Here is a 20,650-nt window from a genome sequence, read left to right as displayed (position 1 = left end):
TAGCAGCTTCCCTGTCTCATCAGGAACACAACAGAAAGCCCAAGTGTGGAAGTTTTCTTCTTTCCTTGCCTTTAAACCAACTGTATAATCTTGTGCACAACACAGCCTCTTAGAGACCATTCTTCTCTGTAAAATGTTGGAACACGATAGTCTTTGATTCTAGTATAGGGAACCTCCAAATTTTGTTAGCAATGTTCCTTTTCACATTTCTCACTGAATATCAAGAAAAAATGAAAGCTTCATAGCACCAAATACAGACTCAAAACACCAAACATCTGAACACCAAAAAGCAAGAGAAATTGGCAAAGATTAGAAATTAAGCAGAACAGGAAAAAGAAACCTTCAGTGCCACCAGGTCTGAAACCACATGAAAAACCAGAAATGTACCTTTTCCAACTCAACGGTGAAGGGAAGGGAAGTGCTTACACCTTCTCACTTCCTGCTGGAAGGCATGTGGACGTGGAGTTGGGAGCCATGGAGAAGCTGGAACAGCCATTGCAATCCATAAAACAGAAGCCAAGTGTCCAGGATGGCTCCTGACACTGAGAAGCTGCCACGTCATTGCTGCACTGCCCAGACTCAAATTGGTAGTCGAGAGAGAAAATTTTATCTTGTTGAAGCCACCATTATTAGGGTTTTTGTTATAGCAACAAACCAGCATCAAAATGCAGCCCAACAAAAATGTTCAGACCTAAACAGATTCTGGCATAGTTTTTGGATAGAATACAAATTATAATAGGCTTACAGAAAAAAAAAAAGTTTTTCAAAATAAAAAAGCGAAAAGCAAGCTATGCAGATCTCTCTGTTCTACTGTAAGTGCCAGAAAACAAGTTTTAGAAGACTGTGATTCAAGAATTTGAATTGTCCTTCATGGGTAAAAGCTACAGAAAAATTCTCATTTGCAAGGATCCAGATAATTTAAATGCCTTTCTTAAATAAAATTGTATGAAAATAATTTCTACAAACTGAAAAATAAAGCCAAAGGAGATTCATATTTAAAAAAAGACTTAAAGCATTAAAACTACTTTAATTAAACTAGAAATGTTCAAGTTATTGCAAATCTAAATTTAGAGCTGATTATAATGACTAAATTTACAACTTAATTTAACTATCAAAAATCACCTTTTGAGAGGAAGTAAAATATATTAGTAATAATAAATCTCAAAAATAATGTGTAAACAAGGACCACAAGACATACAAAATGTACAGGGAACAGCAAGGGTTGAAGGGGGCGTGGCCAGGGTGGTGGCACAGGCCTGTAATCATAGGAACTTAGGATGCTGAGGCAGGAGGATCACAAGATTGAGGCCAGCCTCAGCAATTTAGTGAGACCCTACCTGAAAAAAAAGACTGGGGATATAGCTCAGTAGTAGAGCTCCCCTGCGTTCAATCCCCATTACTACAAAAACAATTAAATAAAACTATTCTCACTGCAAATCTTTAGAGATAGTTTAAAAATAAAAAGCACTGTAAAAAATCTTAAATTCCATTTAGTGGCCTTGTTAAGAGTTATGCTGGTATTGATATTTTTTGAAACTAAAATAGGTATACTTCAGGGAAAATAATTACATTGATGTAGTTAGTGACCAAGATTTTCAGTATTACAGTATAAGATCAAGAAAAACCTTGGGTCAGGCTTGGTGATGCATGCCTATAATCCCAGTGGCTCTGGAGGTTGGGTCAGGAGGATTGCAAGTTCAAAGCTAGCCTCAGCAAACGTGAGGTGCTAAGCAACTTTGTGAGACACTGTCTCTAAATAAAGTACAAAATAGGGCTGGGGTTGTGGCTGTAGTTGAGTGCCCCTGAGTTCAATCTCGGAAGGGAGGGAGGGAGGGAGAAAGGGAGGGAGGGAAAGTCCTTGGAAGCCTAGTGTGGTGGCACATGCATATAATCCCAACAATTTGGCAGGTAAGGCAGGAGAATGGCAAGTGTGAGACCAGCCTAAGCAATTTAGCAAGATCCTGTCATAAAATGAAAAATAGAAAGGGCTAGAGATGTGGTTACTCACCCCTGGGTTTAAGCCCCAGTACAAAAAAAAAAAAAAAGAGGAGAAAGAGGAAAGAACTTTGTCTTATATTTGAAATGGAAGACATTAAAACAATTTTTTTTTAATTCAAAGAAAATCATTTCCTAGTCTGTTGCAAAGACTTGGGAGAACAAATAATCTGGTAGAAATTAACATTAGTAGTGTGCCTTAATTCTAGAATTTCTCACTAAAAGAAATCAGGACACCAACAAGAAATGGCCAGGAAATGTGTAAGGTAAGCTTTAACTGTGCTAATAAACAATCAAAAAGGGCTGGGGTTTTGGCTCAGCGGTACATTGCTCGCCTAGCATGTGTGAGGCCCTGGGTTTGATCCTCAGCACCACATAAAGAGAAATAAATAAAGGCATTGTGTTTGTCTACAACTGAAAAATAAATTTTTTTAAATAATAAAAAAGAATAATTACAGGCTGGGAATAGAGCTCAGTAGTACTTGCATGGCAGGTAAAGAAGCCCTGGGTTAATACCCAGCACCATAAGAAAATTACATTGATTCAAAACAACATGTATCCCTCCCTATATAAATTACATTTCAAGGTAACCAGATAACCAGTTTTTCTTTATAAGCTGGGTGTGGTGGTCCATACCAATAATCCTAGCAGTTTGGGAGGGTGAGACAGGAGGATTTTAAGTTCAGAGCTGCCTCAGCAATTTAGCAACACCCTGAGCAACTCAGTGAGACTCTGTCTTTAAATAAAATATAAAAAGGGCTGGGGATGTGGCTCAGGGGTTAAGCACCCTTGGGTTCAATCCCCAGTACTAAAAAAAAAAAAAAGAAGAAGAAGAAGAAGAAGAAAAGAAAAACAATTTCTTTAGAGAACAGTTCAGGCTACTGAACACAGAAGGGATGTGTTTTCATCAGCTTTTTGTTGCTGTGACCAAAAGACCTGACAAAAATAATTTTAGAGGAGAAAAAGTTTATTTGGGGTTCATGATTTCAGGTCTCAGTCCATAGGTGACTGACTCCATAGCTCTGGGTCCCAGTGAGGCAGAACATCATGGTAGAAGCGTGTGGCAGAAGAAAGCAGCTCAGGATGTTCCAATCAGGAAGCAGAGAGAGCTTGGAAAACAAAATATATACCTTAAAGGCACAGCCCTAGTGATCTACCTCCTCCAACCACACCCTACTTGCCTGCAGTTACCCCCAGTTAATCTAATCCATCTATGTGGATTAACACATTGATTTAGGTTAAGACTCTCATTACCCATCCATTTTACCTTTAAACTTTCTTGCATTGTCTCACATATGAACTTTCAGGGGACACCGCATAACAGGATGATAGAATTAGACAATCACCATTTTATACTTCTTAATGAAATAAAAGATCATCAAATAAATTTAAAACCATATGGAGAAAGATTTACAGGAAACAAGTTGGAGAGTTTAGGCCGACACTGATCAGTCTTAATCTCCAATAAATGGAACAACCTGAGGTGGGCTCATGACGCAGTAAAACAAGATCACTAATTATCCTTGCTGAAGAATTAAACCCGTGTGTTAGTCAGCTTTCTACTTCTAAGACAAAATACCTGAGAAAATCAATTAAAAAGGTATATTTTGGCTCATGGTTTCAGAGGTTTCTGTCCATGATCAGTTCATTCCATTGTCTTGGACCTGCAGTGAGGCAGAAGAACATGATAGGGAATGTGTGGTTCCACACACGCCAAAAAGGAAGGGGCGGGACCCAAATATCCCCTTCAAGTGACCTAACTTCCTTTCCCTAGACCCATTTCCTAAATGTTGCACCACCTCCTAACAGCACCATCAACTGGGGACAAAGCCTTTAGCTTATGGGACATTTAAGGAGGGACATTTAAGATCCAAATCATGACCACCTGAATCTCAAGCCTTTAAATGAAAACTTATCAGTTTACATGAAATACAAGGGACAAAGGAATCAATCGCTGCCAAAGAGCTGTAAGTCCAACCTGTTATGTAGGATGTTCTACAGGAAAGCAATTTCTGAAAAAATAGTATAAAGAAGGAAACTGTTATTGAATAAAAGAGATTAAAGAGACAGAAATCTGGGTGGTGGCCCACTGCTGTAGTCCCAGTTACTGAGACCAGCCTGGCAACAGAGTGAGACCCCTGTCTCAAAAAAAGAGGTGGGGGGGACATAGTTGCCATAGGCAATGTACAGATTTGACTCCTATATTACCTTCCTGAGACTGCTATTAACAAATTAGTACAAATTTGCTGGGTTGCACGTAACTAAGATACTCAGAGGTCACTCCAGGGGAACTGGGCTGCGCAAAATAACCACACAAGAGAGAGAAATACCTTTTCCTTTGGGGGTACTGTGATGGCTCCTCTGATCTTAAGTGTCCGCAGAAAGAGAGAGAGCAGGCGCTGACCCCTTTTATTGAGGAGAAGCTATTCAAATGAGGCAAGGGTCAAGTTTCAAGGGACTGAGTCTAGCTTCATGGTGTCTGCTGTCAGCAGGTTGACTGACATCTAGGAAGGCCACACCCAAGGGCAGAGTAAGAGAAGAAGACACACAAAGGGTGTTTCCATGGAACATTTTATCCCAAACAGGGCAAGGGGTTAATATCACAAAGGAACAGGTGAGCATAGCTCCACCCATGGGGATTTAGGAAGGCCTGCCCATGCACGAAGACACAGACGCTCGCACCCTAAAGATCGGGGCTATCCAGATCACAGCATGACCGCCAATGCCGCACTGGTCAGCAGGGGAGTCAAGACACAGTCATGTGCTAGTTTGGCCTCTCACACAAATTTATGGGGCTGAGGTTGTGGGTCAGTGGTAGAGCATTTGCCTAGCATGGGTGAGGCACTGGGTTCAGCACCACATATAAATAAAAGTCCATCAACAACTAAAAAATATTTTTTAAAAAAATTAACAAATTTAATGGCTTAAAACACTTCATTCTCTCCCAATTCTAGCAGCAGAAATCTGAAATCAAGGTGTTGATAGGGCCTTGTTCCCTTTTAAGGCTCTGAGGAGGATTCATTTCTTGCTCCTTCCAGCTCTGGCGTCTCCAGGCTTCTTTGGCTTGTGAGTAATGAATGTCTCTCCAATATCTGGCTCTTCCTCTTCTGCAGAAGCAGGGCTGTAGCTCAGTGGCAGGTATTTACCTAGCATTGCACCAGGGCCTAGGTTTGAGCCTATCACCGCAACAACAGAAGCCTGCTTTCTTATAAAACCTGTGATTATGTGTAGGTCTCTCTCAAGTAATCCAAGAAAAATGCTTTTCTCAGGATCTCAAATTATATCTTTTATCATACAAGGTAATACTTAATATTCCCTCTGCCACATAATGTAATATCCACAGGTTCTAGGGATTAGAATGTTGACTTGTTTTTTGGTGGCCACCTTCCAGCCCACTACCTATCCTAATTATAAGAACAAAACATTCTTTTCCAGTACTGTGATCCAACCCAGGGCCTGGCACATGCTAGGCAAGCGCTCTACCACTGAACTATTCCTCAGCCCCTAAAATACTTTTTAAACAAACAGGGAGATGAGAATATGAACCACGAGCATCAGATAATTTGAGCAAATTCTTATTTTGTTACATGTGAAATGACAGGGGTTTCTTCTCTCTCTCTCTCTCTCTCTCTCTCTCCTTTTTTAGTTATAGTGAAGGAGACATTCTGAAGTATTTGGTTAGAATAACATGATGTTTGTTATATCAGAATTTTGTTTTAAATTATTGCAAACGAGGGCTGGTAGTGTGGCTCAGTAGAGTGCATGCTTTCCATGTGCAAGGCCCTTGGTTTGATCCCCATCATCACCAAAAAGAAACAAACCCCCAAATCCTCCAGATCTGACCATTTCCCATGGAAAACATAAATACGTGAACCAAGATTTAGCCACATTTTCTTAACTGCTGAAAGGGCTGGAGTACATAAATGTTCACTATGCTTTCTCTACCTTTTTTGTGTCTTGAGATTCCCATAAGTCTTTTTTGTATAGTAGCTGAAAAAGATTCAATTATCTACTAAGGGAGGATCCAAAATGGTAGGCTAGAGAGAGGATGCATTCTGTGCTGCTCCATGACCTGGGATCAAGTAGGAATTATTAGAGGACCCCTGACAGCTGTTCCCACACAGGAATCACGGCCTCTGTGCCCACGCAGGGTCTCCGGGCCTCAGCTTCAGTGCAGAACTCCTGGGTACTCGCCCACGCAGATCCTCCAGGTGCCTGAGCAGGACCTCCGGCATCAGCACCCCAGCAAGACCTCCGGCCACCACTCCTGTGTGGACCCCCATCTACCAACGTGGGGCTGTCCCAGTCACCTCCATCTTGAGACACTGCAACCACTGCCATAGTCCTCTACGCGCAGTAGCCTGCACCTGGGGACACCACACAGCGTCTGGGGACAGTGGCAAGGCACAACACTGCACGCCCCAGAGCTGCATCTCTGAACACACCGCCCAACACCACCACCTGGCCCAACTGGACCTGACACCCCATCACTGAAACAAGCCACCTCTATCTTGGGACGCCTTTGTCACCATCTTTAGTTGGTGTTCCCAGCTTGGAACAGGGGCTAGGGCCTAGAAGCAATATCAGGGTACGTATCATCCCCAACTGCCTCCTCTCCCTGGCAGCTGCTAACTGGGCACAGTGCATGCGGCTTCACGGCTGTGCCATAGCATGCAAAACCTGGTCGTGAATTGCCCACTACAAAACAGCTCTCTGCAGCAGGTGCGCAGCCCCCAGAGCGCAGCCCTCAAGACCCCTGGAGAGAAAGTTTCCTGATTGGGAAGTAGAAAAGGAGGGGGTGAGTGAGATACAGTTAAGAGACTAGAGACCAGGAATTGTGACGTCTACAGGTGATGCCCACATCACACCTGTGGACCCCAAAGGAGATCCTTGGGGTACAGTTTCCAATTGGGGACTGGCAAGTGCTATACCCACCCCACCTCCAGGATCTCCGCCCCCAAAACCAACCCTCCCATCCTAATAACCTTCACCATCCTGAGGGTGGAGATACCAGCAAACAACAGGCAACCCCACCTATTGGATGAGAAGGGAAGCAGGAAAGATACTGATCTCCAACAGAAACAATCTTTATAGTTTCCTTCAAGATTTGTTTTTCCTCTCTTCTCCTGCCCTCACATCCCCAACATTCATAAAACCAAGTACTTTTCATGAATTAGGCTACAGAGGACTGGGATGTCTGAACAGTATATTATAGTTGTGTATATTCTTTTATCTCCCATTTTTACATTTTAAATTTTCTTAATATTTGTTTGGTTTTTTACTCCCTCTATTGTCTTCCCACTTACTTGTCTCCCCCAAATAACTTTCTCTTTCTTCTCCTGCTACTTCTTTTTTTTAAAAAAAAAAAAATCTTTTATTTACTTATTTTTATGTGGTACTCAGGATCGAACCCTGCGCCTCATGCATGTGAGGCAAGCACTCTACCACTGAGCAACAACCCCAGTCCCAACTTCTTTTTTTAATATTTATTTTTTAGTTGCAGTTGACACAATACCTTTATTTCACTTAAGCTGAGCGCCATAGCCAAGTAGGAATGATGCATGGCATTTTGGGTTGAAAGGTGACCCTGCTCAGGGATTAGGGTGGCTCCAGGATTAGGGTGGATCCTGCTGGGATTAGGGCGTATCCTGCTGCCTCAGGCGCCCCCTCCTTTGGAGTCCCCCCCCCCTGCTCCTTTTTGAGTTCTCGCGGGGTTCTGAGAGAATTGGTGCACGGAGCCTAGTGGAGGCAGGGTGTTCACGGGAAGTGTGGGCAGAATGTAGGTGAGAGTTCAGGAATAAAGAGTTGCTATTTGAATCTACAAGGCTTTGTGGTGGCTCGGTTATTTTGTGCCCAGCCAGACTGCGGCACACTTATTTATTTTTATGAGGTGCTGAGGATCGAACCCAGGGTCTCGCACATGCAAGGCGAGCGCTCTACTGCTGAGCCACAACCCCAGCCCCCTCCTACTGCTACTTCTTTAGATTCCTCTTTCATGCTTCCTAAGATCTAATAGCTTTATATCCTCACCTCTTACCCCCTCAACATCTCATCTTATACCTCACCCCCAGTTCTTTATCCTTCATCAGAAACTGTAGCCCCTTTTGCAAACCTACTATTTATATTATAAATAATAATTGAACTCTCCATTTCTGTGTATTTTGATAAAACTGTAAAAATATTAATAGCAATTATTTGGTTTAAGGCTGTATATTATTTGTATTGGGATCTGTTAATACCTTAAAGGAGAGATATTGGAATTCTGCAGGGACACCGTAAGCCTATAGGGTAAAAACTGTAACACCTCAGATCTGCAGCGCTAGAAGGGAAGACACATGAACAATATAAAAAATAAAGGGAAGAATGTGCCCAAACAAACGAAGATACTATATTATTAGAATCCATGGCCAGCACAAAAGAAGAAATGACATGGAGTTCAGGATGTAAAATGTTTTGTGAATTAAAGGATGATATAAGAGAGCAAATATAGGCAGCAAAAGATCATTTTGATAAAGAGCTACATAAGCAAATACAGAACGCAAAAGATTACTTCAGTAAGGAGACAGAGGTTGTAAAAACAAAAAAACAAAACAAAAAAACAGAAATCCTTGAAATGAAAGAAAAAATAAACCAAATTAAAAACTCAATAGAAAGCACCACCAACAGATTAGATTACTTGGAAGACAGGACCTCAGACATTGAAGGCAAAATATATAATCTTGAAAAGAATATTGACCACATGGTGAAACCATGAGCAGAACATTTTAAAATTATGGGATAACATAAAAAGACCAATTTAAGAATTACTGGGATAAAGGAAGGCATAGAATTACAAACCAAAGGAATGAACAATCTATTCAATAAAGTAATAGCAGAAAAATTTCCAAACATGAAGAATGAATTAGAAAATCAAATATAAGAGGCTTACAGGACATCAAATGTACAAAATCACAACAGATCCACACCACAAGAGAAAGGAATCAGATTACATATAGGGGGAAAACAATTAGGATATCTGCAGATTTTTCAACCCAGACCTTGAAAGCTAGAAGAGCCTGGAAAAACATATACCAAGAAGATTACCACTAAATAGGGAAGAGAGGTGAGAGGGAAAAAGAGGGAGAAGGGGAGTTGCAAGGAAAATGGAAGGAGACCCTCATCATTATACAGAATACATGTATGATGTTGTGAGGAAAAAAAGAAAAAAAAGTGTGTCAAATTATATTGGATAGAGAGAAATGATGGGAGGGGAGGGAAGGGGAAGGGAGGATAGGAAGGGCAGCAGAATAGAATAGACATTATGATTACTGTATGTATATAGGTGACTCTATGACCAGTGTGATTCTACAATCTGTACAATCTGAAAAATGAGAAATTATACCCCAATTGATTCAAATGTATAAATTGCCAAGATCATTGTAATGTCATGTGTAGCTAATAAAAAATAAATAAAAATAAAACTGTGGAAAAAAAAAAAACATATACCAAGCTCTGAAAGAAAATGGATGCCAGCCAAGAGTCTTACATCCATCAAAATTAAGCTTTAGATTTGATGATGAAATAAAAACCTTCCATGATGAATAAAAGTTAAAAAGAATTTACAACTAAAAGCCTACACTACAGAACATCCCCAGCAAAATATTCCAAGAGGAGGAAATGGGAAAAAAAAAAAAAAACAGGGCTGGGGATGTGGCTCAAAGGTGGAGCATTCGCCTAGCATGCATGAGGCACTGAGTTTGATCCTCAGCACCACATAAACGTAAAATAAAGATATTGTGTTCACCTATAGCTAAAAAATAAATATTAAAAATAACAATGAAAATCAGCAAAGGGAGGTATTACACTAAAGGAAAAACCAATCAAAGGAGAATCCAAGTCAAGTTAAATACCAAAAATAAGCAAAAATGACTGGGAATACAAATCATGTCTCAATAATAACCCTGAATGTTACTGGCCTAAACTCACTAATCAAAAGACAGACTGACAGATTGGATTAAAAGAAAGAAAGAAAAAAAAAAAAGACCCAACAATATGCTGCCTTTAAGAGACTCATCTCATAGGAAAAGACATCCACAGACTGAAGGTAAAAGGTTGGGAAAAAACATATCACTCACATGGACTGCAGAAACAAGCAAGGGTTTCCATCCTCATATCAAAAAAAGTAGACTTTAAGCCAAAGTTAATCAAAAGGGATAAAGAAAGACATTTCATACTGCTCAAAGGAATCATACATCAATAAGACATAATGATTATAAATATATATATATGCCCCAAACAATGGAGCATCTACATTCATCGAACAAACTCTCCTCAAGTCCAAGAGTCAATGGGCTGGGTATGTGGCTCAAGCGGTAGCACGCTTGCCTGGCATGCGTGCGGCCTGGGTTCGATCCTCAGCGCCACATACAAACAAAGATGTTGTGTCTGCCAAAAACTAAAAAATAAATATTAAAAAAAATTCTCTCTCTCTCTCTCTCTCTTAAAAAAAAAAAAAAAAAAAAGTTCAAGAGTCAAATAGACCACAACACAATAATTCTGGGTGATTTTAACACACCTCTTTCACCACTGGATAGATCTTCCAAACAAAAGCTAAACAAAGAAACTCTAGAACTCAATAATACAATCAATGATTTAGACTTAACCAACATATATAGAATATTTCATTCATCAATGAGTAAATAGACTTTCTTCTCGGCAGCACATGGATACTCCTCTAAAACAGTCCATATATCATGCCACAAAGCAACACTTAGCAAATACAAAAAGGTAGAGATACTACCCTGCATTCAATCAGATTATATGGAATGAAATTAGAAATCAATGATAAAATAAAAAATAGAAGCTACTCCAACACCTGGATATTAAATAATATGCTATTGAATGAACAATGGGTTGCAAAAGACATCAAAGAGGAGATTAAAAAATTCTTAGGGGTAAATGAGAACATCGATACAATATATCAAAATTTCTGGGACACTATGAAGGCAGTACTAAGAGGAAAGTTCACTGCATGGAATTCATTCCTTAAAAGAAGGAAAAGTCAGTAAATAAATGACCTAACATTACATCTCAAAGCACTAGAAAAAGAACAAATCAACATGAAAAACAGTAGAATAAAGGAAATAATTAAAATCAGAGCTGAAATCAATAATTTTGAAACAAAAGAAACAATTGAAAAAATTGACAAAACAAAAAGTTGGTTCTTTGAAAAAATAAATAAAATTGTTAAACCCTTAGCCATGCTAACGAAGAGAAGGAGAGAGAAAACTCAAATTAAACATCCATGATGAAAAAGGAAATATGACAACAGACACTACAGAAATACAGAAGATAATTAGAAATTATTTTGAAAATTTGTACTCCAATAAAATAGAAAATACCAAACACATTGACAAATTCCTAGAATCATATGATTTGCCCAAACTGAATGAGGATGATATACACAAGTTAAATAGATCAATTTCAAGCAATGAAATAGAAGACGCCATCAGAAGCCTACCAGCCAAGAAAACATGACCAGATGGATACACAGCTGAATTCTACAAGACCTTCAAAGAAGAACTAATACTCCTCAAATTATTTCATGAAATAGAAAAAGAAGGAACGCTTCCAAACTCATTCACTTCCAAACTCACCCTGATTCCAAAACCAGACAAAGACATGTCAAAGAAAGAAAACTTCAGACCAATATCTCTAATGAACATAGAAACAAAAATTCTCAATAAAATATGGGCAAATTGAATACAAAAACACATCTAAAATATAGTGCACCACAATCAAGTGGGGTTCATCCCAGAGATGCAAGATTGGTTAAACATATGGAAATGAATAAATGTAATTCATCGTATCAACAGATAAGAATCATAGGATCATCTCAATAGATGCAGAAAAAGCATTTAACAAAATACAACACCCCTTCATGTTCAAAACACTAGAAAAACTAGGGATAACAGGAACATATCTCAACATCGTAAAAGCTATCTATGCTAAGCCCCAGGCCAACATCATTCTAAATGGAGAAAAATTGAAAACATTCCCTCTAAAAACTGGAACAAGACAGGGATGCCCGCTTTCACCACTTCTATAACATAGTTCTTGAAACACTAGCCAGAGCAATTAGATAGATGAAAAAAAAATTAGCGATATGGATAGGAAAAGAACTCAAACTATCACTATTTGCCGAGACATGATTGTATACCTAGAGGATCCAAAAAATTGTACCAGAGGCCGGGCGTGGTGGCACATACCTGTAATCCCACTGGCTCGGGAGGCTGAGACAGAAGGATCACGAGTTCAAAGACAGCCTCAGCAAAGTGAGGTGCTAAGCAACTCAGTAAGACCCTTTCTCTAAATAAAATACAAAATAGGGGATGTGGCTCAGTGATCAAGTGTCCCTGAGTTCAATACCTGGTACCCACCCCCCAAAAAAAATTCCACCAGAAAACTAGAACTAATAAATGAATTCCACAAAGTAGCAGGATATAAAATCAACACACATATATCGAAGGCATTTTTGTATATCAGTGACAAATCCTCTGAAAGAGAAACTAGAAAAACTACCCCATTGATAATAGCCTCAAAAAAAAAAAAATACTTGGGAATCAACTTAATGAAAGAGGTGAAAGATCTACTTAATGAAAACTTCAGAACCCTAAAGAAAAAAAAAACAAAGAAGACCTTAGAAGATGGAAAAATCTCCCTTGTTTTTGGATAGGCAGAATTAATATTGTCAAAATGACAACACTACCAAAAGCACCATACAGATTTAATGCAATTCCAATCAAAATCCCAATGACATTTCTCTTAGAAATAGAAAAAGCAATCATGAAATTCATCTAGAAAAATAGAAGGTCCAGAATAGCCAAAACAATCTTAGCAAGAAGAGTGAAACAGGTGGCATCGCTATACCAGACCTTAAACAACAGCATGGTATTGGCACTAAAATAGACTGGGAGACCAATGGTACAGAACAGAGGACACAGAGACAAACCCACAAAATACAGTTATCTCATATTAGACAAAGGCATCAAAAACATATTGGAGAAAAGATAGCCCTTTCAACAAATGTTGCTGGGAAAATTGGAAATCCATATGCAGCAAAATGAAATTAAGACCCTCTCTCTCACCATGCACAAAACTCAACTCATAGTAGATTAAAGACCTAGGAATTAAATCAGGGACCCTGCACCTAATAGAAGAAAAAGTAGGCCCAAATCAAAGTTGAATTAGGCCCCGACTTCCTTAATAAGAATCCTAAAGCACAAGATTTTTATAAAATCAAGAATCAATAAATGGATTCAAACTAAAAAGTTTCTTCTCAGCAAAAGAAACAATCAGTGAGTTGAATAGAGAGCCTACAGAACGGGAGCAAATTTTTACCACACGCACATCAGATAGAGCACTAATCTCTAGGATATGTAAAGAACTCAAAAATCTTAACACCAAAAAACAAAAACAACAACAACAACAACAAAAAAAAAAAAACCCCAAACAAATAACCCAATCAATAGTGGGTCAAGGAACTATAGACATATCATCAGAAGATGATATACAATCAATAAACAAATATATGAAAAAATGTTCAACATTTCTAGCAATTAGAGAAATGCAAATCAAAACTACTCTAAGATTTCATCTCACTCCAATCAGAATGGAAGCTATTAAGAATACATAAAACAATAAGTGTTGGTAAGAATGTGGGGAAAAAGGCACTCTTATACATTGCTGATGGAACTGCAAATTGGTGCAACCAATATGGAAAACAGTTTGGAGATTCCTTGGAATCAGCGATCCCACTCCTCGGTTTATACCCAAGGACTTAAAACTAGCAGCTACAGTGACACAGCCACATCAATGCTTATAGCAGCATAATTCACAATAGCTAAATTGTGGAACCAACTTAGATGTCCTTCAGTAGATGAATGGATAAAGAAAATGTGGTATTATACACAATGGAATATTACCCAACATTAAAAGAGAATAAAATCATGGCATTTGCAGGTAAATGAATGGAGTTGGAGAATATTATGCTAAGTAAGCCAATCCCCCAAAACCAAATGCTTTCTCTAATATATGGATGCTGATCCATAATGGGGATGGAGGGAGGGTAGCATGGTAGGAATGGAGGAAGAAGGATAGGCAGAAGGGGAGGGAGGGGAAGAGAGGGGTCATGGGGGTAGAAAATGGTGGAATGAGATGGACATTATTACCCTAAGTACATGTATGAAGACACGAATGGTGTGACTACTTTGTATACAACCAGAGATATGAAAAAATGTGCTCTATATGTGTACTAAGAATTGAAATGCATTCTGTCATGTATAACAAATTTTAAAAAATTATCCACTAAAATGAGACATTAAATCCATTACAGTGAACTGAAGACCTACTCATGAAAAATACTGTAAAATTAGGTCCATCGAGATACAAACCATTGAAGTTGGGCACAGTGGTACACACCTGTAATCCCAGGGACTTAGGCAAGAGGATGGCAAGTTTGAGGCCAGCCTCAGCAACTTGGTAAGACCCTACCTAAAAAAAAAAAAGGACTGAGGATGTAGCTCAGTGGTAGAGCACCCTTAGGTTCAATCTCTAGTCTCTCTGCCCTACCAAAAAAAAAAAAAGACACAAATTATTACCTGTGCTAGAAAAGTCAAAATACTGATGGGTGGCCAGACTCGATGATATATATCTGTAATCCCATTTACTTCAGAAGTTTGAGGTCAGCCTGGCCAAATTTAGCGAGATCCTGTCTCAAAATAATAAAAGGGCTGGGGAGGTAGCTTAGTGGTAGAGTGCCCTTGGGTTTAATCCCCAGTACTGTACAAAGAAAAAAACATAAAGAAAGGGTAGAGGATGGGTAATTTTTTCCTGATTTCTTAATATAAATTTTTTAAATATATATATATTTTTTTTTGCTGGACACAATATCTTTATGTGGTGCCGAGGACTGAACCCAGGGCCTCACACATGCTAGGCGAGCGCTCTACCACTGAGCCATAACCCCAGCCCTTAACATATTTTAATGCAGAAATTTCAATTCTAGGAATTTGTCCTAAAAGAATAAGACAAACATCGTATAATATACTATGTCCAATGATGCTGGAGTATATGTTTATGGCCATACACAGGAATACTATGCAGCAGTTAAAATTATATATTCATTGACATGAAAATATATTAAATGCTGGACCTATCTCAAAAAAATCAAGCACTAGGAATGTAGTTCAGTGGTAGAGTTCAATCCCTAGTACTCATCACCCTAAGAAAGTTAAAGTGAAAAGGAGTTTGTAACTATAAACACATGCATGTGCACATACTTCTGTATTCATTTACAAAAAGAAAAACATACATCCGAGCATGCACAGGGTGGAGGAAGGGAGCAAGATATATGAAATATTGACTTATTAACTCTGGGTAGTGAATTTGTAGAATTATTATTCCTTACCTTCTACCGATATTTCACTTGGATTCCTAATATTGAAGAAAATTACTTGGGGGCAGAGTGGCACCTTGGGACCAAAGACTTTATCACCATGCCCTTAGGGAAGGCAGTATGAGTGTTTGGGGATGGTAGTGGCAGAGCTTCCCAGAGTGTATTTGAAAGCACAGCCTTTCAAGAACTATGTATTGCTGCTTCTGGAACTTTCCTAAGTGTGTTCTGTTCCATCAACAGTACCACAGATGTCACAGAAAAGGGTTCACTGTCCTTGTTTTGAGAAATGCTAGGTTAAGACATAAGTAGTATAAAACTTAGAATGTTTGCTATGCAGTCCCAGGAGGAAAGGACATGGGACACACACTATTCAAGCCACAGACCCTTTGTTTTGCAACCCATAAAAAGTAACAGGACTGCCAGGCGAGGTGATGCTCACCTATAATCCCAGCAGCTTGGGAGGCTGAGGCAGGAAGATTGAGTTCAAAGCCAGCCTCAGCAACAGCGAGGCACTAAGCAACTTAATGAGACCCTGTGTCTAAATAAAATACAAAATAGGGCTGGGGATGTGGCACAGTGATAGAATTCCTCCGAGTTTAATCCCCACTACCAAAAAAAAAAAAAAAAAAAAAGGTAACAGGCTTTCTATTTAACACACTTGCTAATGTTTACCCAAAGAATGAAGATTATTATGTCACACATTTCTATCCAGGATCTGAGGGCTTCTGGCCGTTTTCCTTGCATGCAAACCCCAATACTGCAAAAAGGGAAAACAAAACAAAAACCCAAATCATCACCATCATCACCATATAAACCTGTTTCTCCATCCATCAGTGGGCACAGAAATCAGCATGATGATCACGATCCTCCCCCTTTTTCTAGTGGAACTCTCAAACCACATAGTAAGGCTAAGAACTGCTTGTGAAATTTTTGTATGTGCGCTTATAATTTCATAATATGTGGGTGTTTGCATTGGTCACAACATAAAATATAATTATTACTATGAGTTGTAATAAAAAATTTGAAAGCCACTGAATTAAAGAGAAGAAATTTATTGGTAAATAGAGAGAATCAACACCTATACCAACACACCCCCAAATCTACCTTTTAATTAGTAAATTAAAAGAAGAAAATCATCAAAGCAATACAGTTAGCTAGATTTCCAACTTACAAGTGAGTTAAGTACCAAAAGTTTGAATATTACGTGCTCGGAGAAACTGTTATAAAGAGAGTGGGTCCCCAATTAGTTCACAAAAGCCAATTTAAACAGTGGGGCTTATTAGCTACAGTACTAAAGTTATTACAAACAATTTTCTCCATTTTGCTTGTTTGTGTCGGAGGTTCACTTTATCTGGAAGGAATTCTCCCCACACCCATGCCTAGGTCTCATCACTAAGCACATCCTCCCAGCACAAACAACCATCATTCCACTTGGCAATCCCCAAGTTGTGCTTAGGACTTCAGAGAAAGAAAAGATCAGAGATTCCATAGCTGTAACTGAGGTAGAATATGGGGCTCCCAAGAACACCTTCCAGATGACCCAGGTCTATTTCTCTTCCACCCCAACCCCAGCTCTGGCATAAGGTCAAGCATGAGAAAGATACTTACTCACAAATTGTATAAGATTTTTATCTTTATTAATTTTTTAAAATATCTTTGTTTTATTTATGTATGTATGTATGTATGTATGTATGTATGTATGTGGTGCTGAGGATTGAACCTAATGCCTCACACATGTGAGGCAAGCACTCAACAACTGAGCTGCAACCCCAGCCCATCAGTGGGTAGAGTGCTTGCCTAGCATGCGAGAGGCCCTACATTCAGTCCCCAGTATGCAACAAAAAAGGGAAACGTGGTGTGTGTGTGTGTGTGTGTGAGAGAGAGAGAGAGAGAGAGAGAGAGAACAAAAAGAACCATGGTTTATTGCACCTTTTATTGGGTCCCAAACTACTACAATTTAAAAAAGAAAAATCACTGGTTTTAATGCTGCTAACTTGCTACTGATGTAATCAATAGCTACTTTTATCACCTGACCATTTTTTTCATAAACTGTTTAGACATAAAGGTTCTATCACCAACATGCGGCTTTGCATCAAGGAAGACATGTCAGTGCCTAGGGAACCCTGGCCTGCTGTATTTCTCCTTAAATACAGGAACTTATGGTAAAAAAATGCTACTCTCTAGCTTAACACTCTGATCCTACCAATTTCATTATATCCTGGAAGATTATTTGGAGTTTTTCTGAAGAGTAAACATCATGGAAAGGTCAGTGAAAGCTTCTCTTAAAAGGCCCCTCAAATACTCCATCAGCTTCCAGCGTCATTCACCTGGGCAGAATACAAACTTCCATTCCAAACCAGACTAACCCATCATGGCACAAATTTAAACCAAGGTTCTAAATTCTCAAGTGAAATAGGATGATGCCCAGTGGAAACCAGGTTCCAGTAGAGTGCAGACCCAGTAAACCCCCTGGGCTTTTTTGGCGGTGGTAGCTGATTGATCTCAATACTCACTGGCCCAGCCCTACGAGCCCCGGGAAGAGGGTCATGGCTTCAGGAAGGGTGCTCTGTGCAGCCCCAGCCTGAGGGAGAGTTGGTACAATCACCTAGCCCTTTAGTTCTCACCTGACCACACAGCCTCTGATCTGGTCACCTAGTAGGCATAGCAGCATCAGTTCACATGGCAGGCATCACGTCCCATTCCAGGACTTTTAAAGTCACAGGAAAACTGGTTGCGATAGTTATATTGCATCCCAGGCCCTCCAAGTAGTAGACATTTAGATTAATAGCTGACACACACCCAATTTTTCCAGTTTTACCTCTCACTTTTATGTACCAGAACAAGTTTAGAAGGTTAAAGCAAGGAAAGGGTGAGAAATCATTTCAGCATATACTTTTCAGGTTCTGCCAGACAACCTTTTATTACATCATAAAAGCAACACTAGGCACTAGATCTTGCAAAATATGTTCTGACCAACTCTAAACTTTCTGAAATTAAAACTGCATAACCACATCTGTAATATTTTTAATGAACAAAAAGTTAAATACAAACTTTCATATGCAAAATAGATTATTATATAACCTCAGAGCCAAGTGCTACGTCTTCTTCCACAGATCTGAATAGGGGTGGAGTGGGGGATGTTAATCTTAATGAGTAAAAAACTGCATTTTAGCTAAAAAAAAAAAAAAAAAAAAAAACTTTGAGGAAAAACAGAGCTTTAAACTGAATACTGTCCTGTGACATGGAGAGCTCTGGCCAACCCTTACTGAGGTTTATATTCAAACACATATAGGATGAAAATGAAGATTTAGGGTCTATAGTTACTTTGAATCCAGTTTCAAGAGTCAACCAAGTCACCTGAATTCCAGAAAGGGAAGTGTCTCTAAGATGACCATCTCTTCTGAAGACATATGGATGGCCAGACTCCTTGGCCACACTGCTACTTCTCCACAACACTGTGCCGATGCTGGAGTGTCATATTTCCTCTGAAAGGCCATCGGCCCCGACAACACAGCATTTTTGTTTATCCTGGCATTTTCCAGCCTCAAAATGGGGAGACCCCTTACTTCAAGTTGGCAGTTACTGCTCCAGCATTAGAAAAGTTAATTAACACTTCCTTCCTCTCCCCACTGATGTCCCTCCTGATCTTCAGCAGGGAGTGGCAGTTTGATTAACATTCCTTTCAGAAATAAATAGTTCAAACAAGTAATTTAGAGTTAACTGTAAAAGAGCAGTGGAATACGGCCACTGCCCAATATTTGCAAATGAGTGAGCAAATGAATGCACGTGAACAAACACACAGAAAAAAAAAAAATTCATAGAATAAATCCTGCATTTCCCACATTCATAGGGAAAGAACTCTTTAAACAAAAAACATAATAATTAGCGTTTGTTCTTGTGTGGGTTGAACAGTCCAGGGCTCTGAGCAGGCACAGCCTTACAGACAGGGTTGCAAGCAGCCCCTCCACACCCCAAGTCAGGACTATAGTGCAGCGAGGGGCCTCCATGCACTTTTGACAGCTCAGTACCTGTGAGAGAACAGAAATGATGCAGGGACTTTTTAACCCACAATGCATGAGGTATATGGAAACGTCCGTGAAAGAACCACCAGCAGCTAGAGGGAGCAGGCGGGGCTTTCTCACAGCAACTGCTGATGAAGGATTTCCCACACCATCTTCTTCCGGAAGAGAGGCATCTGGTGCTGCAAAAAATCCCACAAACAATGCACTCAGTTACACACTGATGAGAGCAGCATCACAACCTTAGGTGTCATCATGTAAACGAAGTGGGCTGTCCATGTCCTTAAGTCAGCCTTGACATTTTTACATCATGGCATAAACCTTACAAAGCATAATGTTCATAATTATGGGTCTGGACCTCAGCATTGGGGGGAAAAAATACATGTGTATCAAAACCAGAAATGTCCAAGAGACAACAAGCAACTTTTCTATTTAAATGTACTTTTGAAACGTTCTATGGTGAACATTATTTGCTTTTATATGAAAAAAGTGGCCTTTATTTATATAAGGAAAATTTTGATTTACAAATTCCTGTTTTATACACTGCCAATTCTGTTAAAAAAAAAAAAAAGTTTCTTCCCTTGAAATCTCAAGTTCAGAGAATAATCAACTCCTTGTTAAATGTAGCAGCATCAAAAAATGAAATGTAGCTGAGTGCAGTGGGGCACACCTATAATCCCAGCCATTAGGGAGGCTGACGTAGGGGGATCACCAAGTTGGAGGCCAGTCTCAGCAACTTACTGGGACCCTATCTCAAAATAAGAAGTAGTAGAGCACCCCTGGGTTCAATCCCTAGTACTAAACCAAATAAAAAAAAAAAAAAAAAGAGAGATGTTTTGCTTAATGATACTGCCTTAACTGACAATAACTGCATAGGCCATTTTTAAAAAAATATTTATTTATTTTTTTAGTTTTCGGCGGACACAACATCTTTATTTGTATGTGGTGCTGAGGATCGAACCCAGGCCGCATGCATGCCAGGCGAGCGCGCTACTGCTTGAGCCACATCCCCTGCATAGGCCAATTTTTGAAGCAGCAAAACAAAAGACAACACCAAAATAACCTGTAACTCAACTGCCTACCCCTTACCTTCTGATGAATTAGAAGTTTACACCCTTAATGTACTATTATAAATTGTTGGGTACATAACTTTATTATAAATTACTAGTGAGTTCCTGGTATGGGGTGGGAAGTCTTAATA

General features: G+C 39.3%; 1 protein-coding gene across 2 annotated transcripts in view; it reads right to left on the bottom strand.

The window, feature by feature from the left end:
- Positions 1–16,466: 16,466 nt before the first annotated feature.
- Positions 16,467–20,650, bottom strand: part of Senp2 (SUMO specific peptidase 2) — a 37,158-nt gene continuing 32,974 nt past the window's right edge. For both annotated transcript variants that reach the window (XM_076868176.2, XM_076868177.2), the window contains one exon: positions 16,467–19,631. In XM_076868176.2, coding sequence (XP_076724291.1) covers positions 19,569–19,631 — 63 coding nt within the window. In that variant the 3' untranslated portion in view covers positions 16,467–19,568. The remainder of the gene's footprint in view (positions 19,632–20,650) is intronic.

Source organism: Callospermophilus lateralis, chromosome 10 (genome assembly GCF_048772815.1).
Source record: "Callospermophilus lateralis isolate mCalLat2 chromosome 10, mCalLat2.hap1, whole genome shotgun sequence".
Taxonomy (NCBI): domain Eukaryota; kingdom Metazoa; phylum Chordata; class Mammalia; order Rodentia; family Sciuridae; genus Callospermophilus; species Callospermophilus lateralis.
Note: the sequence above shows the minus strand (reverse complement) of the source record. Positions and strands in the feature narration are given on the sequence as shown.